Source organism: Alosa pseudoharengus, unplaced genomic scaffold, assembly GCF_046254945.1.
Source record: "Alosa pseudoharengus isolate Yale_2024_CS ecotype anadromous, Long Island Sound unplaced genomic scaffold, YU_APseudo_1.1 YU_APseudo_1.1_scf_1, whole genome shotgun sequence".
NCBI classification, from domain to species: domain Eukaryota; kingdom Metazoa; phylum Chordata; class Actinopteri; order Clupeiformes; family Clupeidae; genus Alosa; species Alosa pseudoharengus.
The window spans coordinates 45,136,711-45,144,210 of record NW_027468564.1 but is presented as its reverse complement, the minus strand read 5'-3'; the positions used below and the strand labels follow the sequence as shown (position 1 = coordinate 45,144,210).

General features: G+C 43.5%; 1 protein-coding gene across 1 annotated transcript in view; it reads left to right on the top strand.

The window, feature by feature from the left end:
- sorcs3a (sortilin related VPS10 domain containing receptor 3a) overlaps positions 1 to 7,500 on the top strand; it is a 221,268-nt gene that overhangs the window by 178,956 nt on the left and 34,812 nt on the right. The window contains exons 16-18 of the mRNA XM_076280316.1: positions 894 to 1,027; positions 2,880 to 2,993; positions 4,922 to 5,096. Of these exons, the coding sequence (XP_076136431.1) occupies positions 894 to 1,027; positions 2,880 to 2,993; positions 4,922 to 5,096 (423 nt within the window). The remainder of the gene's footprint in view (positions 1 to 893; positions 1,028 to 2,879; positions 2,994 to 4,921; positions 5,097 to 7,500) is intronic.

The window sequence follows — 7,500 nt, the reverse complement described above, 5'->3', positions numbered from 1 at the left end:
ACATATGTTTCATTCATTCTTTCAGAATACACCACCTTACTTAAATTTGTCACCAGTGCAGTAATTTGAACTTCATAAGTATACTGTAACACAGATACATCACCAACTAGGGCAAAAATGCAATAAAAAAAACACATTGGCCACACATTAACATGAATAGATATACCGGTATGCACACATAACTATATTATGTGTTATATTTAACACTGAATTGTATAGTCAACTATTCATGCAGAGACATCACCAACCAGGGCAAAGCCGTAATGACCAAATCACATTGGCCATACATTGACATAAATAGATATACAGTACACATGACTATATACTGTGTTATATATTCAACACAATTGTATAGTCAACCATACAGTAAAAGTTCCCCAAAAGTAGTTCAGTGCAGAAGAACAGAATGACCATAGGTAATCAGAATGTTGCTTAGAGTCTGATTAGCATTTCTGGCACCAGGTGCTGAGCTAGCCTTGGGAAAAAATATAACAGCGCATTCAGTTGTCCTTAGAATCCTCTTTGTTGTACAATCACATGCATAAAATATATGTTTTACACATAATTTTATAGTTGGGCATATAGCAAATGTATTAGGTTTCTAAAGGTTTCTCTCTGCTTTTAGAACAGTTTGACCATCGGTAATCAGCATGCTGTCCTCATTAGACCTTGATTAGCATTTCAGAGATAGAAATGAGCATTCCTATTTTCTCAGTCGACCTTGGTTTTTTGTTAATGCGCTGATCTATCAAGCAAACCGCGGGAGTTATTTTTTGGTCATCGGTCATGTCTTTGATACCACTGTGCCCCTGTTGTTGCCATAAGGGACGCAATTTGTGTGTTTATTTTTATTGATTTGTTTATTTATTTATTTACTTTTTCGGGCCTCCCAGGGTGAGCCGTGTGTGATGGGCCAGAAGCAGATCTACATGAAGCGTCGCCCGGGCAACCACTGCATGCTCGGCCGTGACTACGCCAGAGTCCTGTCTGCCGAGCCCTGCATTTGCCGAGCGCACGACTTTGAATGGTGAGCATGTTGTTGTTGTCATTGTATTTCACCCCCCTCCGCGTTTCATTGGTACCATTTATTTCTCCGTAATTTCAGCTGAAATGAATGCCGCTCAGAGATCATACGTACTACACAACCAATTAGTTGGGCTTCTTTCCAGCTTGCTGCCACTCACACTCATGGCTAGCGTTGTGTTAGCCGTGTGCCGGTCAGATAAGTATAGTTTACATTCAAGAGGACGGTGTCTATGGCAGACATCCACCAGCACTGCTATGACAATTCACTAAGACACTAAATAGAGTTAATTTGTATGCAAATTTGTTGACGTTCGCCTTTTATCGGAAAAGCGCAGAGCACATTAAAGCAGTAAAGTGGTTGTTTTTTTTCCCTCCATATTGGGTGAGCGAGGTCAAACTCTATGGGTTTATATAACAGGGGTCCCTTAACCTTACTTTGGGTTTGTTTTCAATTAGTTTTCTTCTGGAGTGAGAGAGACTGAGAGATCGAGCAAAACCAAACTCTGCTTTACTGCAGTGCTGCAGTTACGGTTTTATTTTTATTTTTGGCAGTGCCGTGGAATGTGTTAGGTGGGTGGGTGGGTGTATGTGTGGGGAGGTAGTAGGGTGAGGAGGATAAAAATGTTAAATTATACCAACAAACTTTTAATTGCTTTTGAACTGCGTAAAATAGATCAATTGGAAAATTGGGCCTAATTTCCTTTTCCATCTCAGAACACACTGCACTGTCCTTCATTCCATCAGCTTAATGATGTAATTAGGATTCTATGCGAGTCTGAAGGCCCTCTATGACTAAATAACATAAAAGGAGAACTAACTAAGCTCTCCACTGTCCTTTAGCTACATTTGGATGTGTCTTTTGATCAGTGTCTTGTCATTACAAATCCCTTATAATATGCAGAGTAGTGTTAAACAGAAAATAGCATACTTAGTAAGTCACAAAGTAAGGTTACAGTACGTAAAGAGGAATGTGCAATCATTTGTGCACCCGGCACGTAAGTACACCTACTTTTACAAATGCCTAACAAAAAGCCTCACACAACATGGCACTGCCTCTTGCAGTGTTTTTGTAGTTTGATTGCTAGTTTTCTTTTAAAACCCTTTGCTCATTCGCTTGTGAGTTGTAACTGAGGCGGAACTTCAGCTTGTTTTCTTCTTCGGTCAGGGCTGCCTTGGCTGTAGAGAGGACCTCACAGCTGAGTGGACTTGGGCCCCACCGCCCCACCACCCCATCTCCCCCTAATTAATTACCAAATTGAAGTCACAGGCAGAATGTGAAAGGGCACTCATTCTCCCTTTAAGCTGGCTCTGGGTCTCGGTCTGAATCTCACATTATCCTTGCCAGCCAATAGCTTTTGCTTCAGTAGCATGTAAAGGGTGGTAGTAAAGGGTGCCGTTTGATTGGCTGTTGAGATCAAATGTCAACATCTTTACTCCAGCATCAAGGACTTCACCTTGAATAAGTCACTGAAAAACTTTCAACTAGACACATTGTATAATCATATTGTACATTCCAATTGATTTTGATTATTGCAGTATTTCAATATTATGCAGATTGCAGATGTCTCAGGGGTGACATTTCAGAGTAATGACATTTTATTGATATGCTGATATCAGCTATAATTATTCTCATGTCAGTTATATATTGACTCGTGGCTAACTAGCGTGGACAAAGTCACTGATATTAAAAGTGTGAGTACAGTTATTTGAAGACCCTTTAGTTCAGAACTTGTTGTCACACTGCCATCACACACTCAAGTGGTGTTATTATAACATGATGCACATCTCTTGGTACTGATTGTAATTTGTTTTAATGGACACCCCACCCCCAACCCACCTGTCCATCCCAACAGTGATTATGGGTATGAACGGCGTGGGGACGGGAACTGCTCGCCGTCGTTCTGGTACAACCCTGCCACAGTGTCCAGGAGCTGCAGTCACGGACAGAACTACCTCAACAGCACTGGGTAAGACCACTTTGCCAGTCCAGCACCATGCACTGCAGATGAGCTGTAGTGGATCTTAATCTAGTCTCTATTATTGTCACACACACACACACACGCACGCACACGCACATGCACACACACACACACACACACACACACACACACACACACCCACACACACACACACACACACACATACGCATACGCACATATACATGCACACACAAACACACACACACACACACATGCACTGCTCTTATCAGTGTAATTAGCAGTGGGCATGTCATCCTCTGCGGTAATGAAGGAATATGCAATCTCCAGTACATCCCGCACAGCCTGGAGGGAAACATGGGGGTTCCTAAAGGAACTGACTGCAGCAGGATCCACAATGGCTCCCAGTTTTCTGCACATGAACACTGTATGTCTGTGCACCCAGCCACATCCCAGTCCCAATGCATGTCATAGTGAAATGGCTGCAGTTTGGTTCATATAGACACAAATTAGTTTGCCATCTTGTATTAGTTTTTCTAATATAATTCTTTTTTGTACTAATATAATTCTTTCTTTTTTTGCTGTTCAGCAAAAACGGAGCTCCATATTATTGTGTTTTTGGCAGCTATGGAGTTTTGCTCATGTGGTAGTTCTTTTTTTTTCTCCTAAAGCCATGTTAATCTTCACAGCTGGAGAGGAGAGAACTCACTTTTCCCCTGACTTTTCCACACGCACACACACACACACACACACACACACACACACACACACACACACACACACACACACACACACACACACACTTTTCCCCTGTGTCAGCGATAGACACACTGTAAGGAAGGGGTTGATGGGAATATCACAGAGCATGCCACCCGCGTTTACACACACATTCACACTCACACTTGTCTCCTGGTGTCGTTATTCAATTAACTCACAGAGTAATTCAACTTTATTATCTTGGTGACTGTATGTCTCTCTCTCACACACACACACAGAAACACACACACACACACACACACACTCACACACACACAGACACACACACACACACACACACACACACACACACACACACACACACACACACACACACACACACACTCACAGACACACACACACACACACACACACACACACACAGACAGACACACATGCACAAACACACACACACACACACACACACACACACACACACACACACACACACACACACACACACATGGATTTGAAGACAGTGTGTATGCTAGCCCCCCTGCCATCACTTGTGCAGACACAAGATCTATATGGGGAAGACAAGTGTGCTGAGTTTGGGCAAAAGGGCCGTCAGCGTGAGGCTGAGAAGTACCTTTGGCTCAGCGCTCCAGTTTGTGCCAGCTTCACCGATTACTGTGGGCCATTTCTGAAAGCACAGGGATCCAAGGGGCCAGCTCACAGTGGCTGTAATGAAATCAAACTGTGGGTGTGTAATCAAACTGTGTGTGTGCGTGTGTGTGTGTGTGTGTGTGTGTGTGTGTGTGTGTGTACTTTTGTCTATGCGTGTGTGCCTGTGTGTATCTGTGAATGTGTGTGTGTGTGTGTGTGTGTGTGTGTGTGTGTGTGTGTGTGTGTATCTATTTGTAAAAGCACAAAAAACATTGAATTAGAAGTTTATACTCCTGTTTTCTTCACCCACTTCACTTTTTGTCCACTTAAATTCTTTAGCTGCCTGCAATCCTCATGAGGCCATACCATGTGCTCTTAAGAAATGCAGTTTGCGCAAGCCAAAGCCAGCTGGCAGATGTGCAGGCATGACTATATAAGGGCAAATTGAGACTTCCCCACCATTCCTGCATTGTGTTGTGCTGCTATTTTTACAGTTTGTTTGCCATAACCATTGTGAACGTTGTGCTTGCTGGATTAACACACCTCTGTGTGTATGTGTGTGTGTGTGTGTGTGTGTGTGTGTGTGTGTGTGTCAGATACCGCAAGGTGGCGGCGAATAACTGCACCCGGGGGGTGAAGGAGATGTACACGGCCCGGCGGCAGCAGTGTCCCAATCGGCCGCCCCGCGGCCTGCAGCTCAGCACTGGAGAGGAGGAGAAGCTGACCGCTCCGCTCGCCTCCAACGTCACCTTCCTGGTGCAGCTCGAAGAGGTCAGCGCTCTCTCTCTCTCTCTCTCTCTCTCTCTCTCTCTCTCTCTCTCTCTCTCTCTTTCTCTCTCTCCCATTCATTTCTGAAGCTGATCGTATAAAGTATTTCCCATATCGTAGTCTATAGGCCTAAACTCGCTCGCAACACCAGCAAAAATGAAACTGGAGAGTGGATGTCTCCGCGAAGACACCGCTGTTACATTAGATGCACACTCAATCGCGAATCGACGCAGTAAAAAAAGCAACGACTGCTGCTAGTAACAAAGGTAAATTGCAAAACATTTTGTATGCACTCGCGGTGATGGCCTAGTATGCCTAATGTGAATCGCGGATTATAAAGTAAAGGAGATTTGCACCAAATAAAGGCAGTATTGTGGGTTGTGTTTTTACAACGCTGCCGCCACTGTTAAAAGAAATCTAGCGGAAACACTGCACATACAGAAGCAGATCATTTTGTCAGTTGAACACATACATACAGTATATATATATACATATATATATACATATATATTATATATATATATATATAAGTCAAAGTCAAAGTCAAAGTCTGCTTTATTGTCAATTTATTCACATGTCAAGACATACAAAGAGATCGAAATTACGTTTCCTACTATCCCACGGTGGAGACAAGACATATTTTACCAATTAGGTCCACAGACAAACATAACATTCAAGTAAACAATATAAAAAGTAAAAATAAGAAGGCACATACAGTGAAAAAAATAAGAGCAGCAAAATTTGAGTTTAAATTGTGCATACAGTAGACAGTCAATATAATAGTGCAAAAGTCAGGCCAATAAATGGCTGAGGTAATTCTGTTTGACCTAAGTATGCAAGTGGCATAGTGGTGCAAGTTATGTAAGAGCAGCAGAAGTGTGTTCAGAAGTGTTTTCAGGACAACAGGACAACAACAACAAGTTGCAAAGTGTGCAAGTGTACAGTGGAGTAGTGCAAGTGGAGTAGTGCAAGGCAGCCATTGTGGGTCCAAAGTCCAGGATGTTATGTAGCTGAGGGTGGAGGGGGGAGAGGGGGGAGGGAGTTCAGCATCCTAACAGCCTGGTGTATGAAGCTGTTGGTGAGTCTGGTGGTGCGGGAGCGCAGGCTTCTGTACCTCTTCCCAGAGGGCAGTTGATCAAACAAATTGTGAGCGGGGTGACTTGCATCAATCACAATTGTGGTCGCCTTGTGGGTGAGGTGGGAAGTGTAAATGTCCTTCAGGGAGGGGAGTGAAGCACCAATAATCCTTCCAGCTGTATTCACTATGCGCTGCAGGGCTTTCCTGTTGTATTCAGTGCAGCTTCCGCCCCACACAGCGATACAGCTGGAGAGGATGCTCTCAATGGTGCCTCGGTAGAATGTGGTCATGATGGCTGGTGGAGCACTTGCTCGCCTGAGTTTCCGTAGGAAGTACAGGCGGCGCTGAGCTTTCTTCGCCAGTGATGCAGTGTTGGTGGTCCAGGAGAGGTCTTCACTGATGTGCACCCCCAGGAATTTGGTGCTGCTCACTCTCTCCACCACAGCACCGTCGATGGTCAGTGGCAGGTGTTGGGTGTGACCTCTCAACAACAATCTCCTTGGTCTTGCTGACGTTCAGCCGGAGGTTGTTGTCCCTGCACTTACAGAGTGAGATATATATATATATATATAACTCAAACTCATATATATATATCTGTAGCGTATGTATGTGTGTGTGTGTGTGTGTGTGTGTGTGTGTCTGTCTGTGTGTGTGTGTGTGTCTGTCTGTCTGTCTGTCTGTCTGTCTGTCTGTCTGTCTGTCTGTCTGTCTGTCTGTCTGTCTGTCTGTCTTTGTGTGTGTGTGTGTGTGTGTGTGTTTCCATGACTGGCCCAGGCCTCTGTGAGTTTGTATGCACATGATTAGTCCCTTGAGAGACATATGGTTCTCATGGTAAGTAAGACATCCTCTGAAAGTGCAGCTCTATTGTCCAGATGGTGGCAACAGACCGTTCGGTCTGACAGGCGGCCATTTTACATATGGACACAGAAAACAGCTCGGCCGGCCAGTTTGCATATGCTAATTACCCAAACTGAAGTTACTTGTTACTTGTTTTCAATGCCAGTTTTTTTTTATTTTTTATTATTTACCATGAATATATTTCAATATATATTAAAATGAATGAATTTATGTTTTATGTCTTGGCATCCAAATGCAAGGTTTATTATATTCAAGGTTTTAAAGGTAAACAATGGTCTTATTTTGTCTTAGATAATGGCTTCAATCTCATTTTGATGCTACACAGACTTAAAGAATGGGCACACCAATGCATACCCGAACGCCTGGTATTGCAATAAAGCAAAAAGTAAAGTTGTTGCCACAGGTAGGAGCCTGGGCCCTTCATTTTTGTGCTAAATAGGTATTCAGTACGTGGACAGTTAACGACAAGGA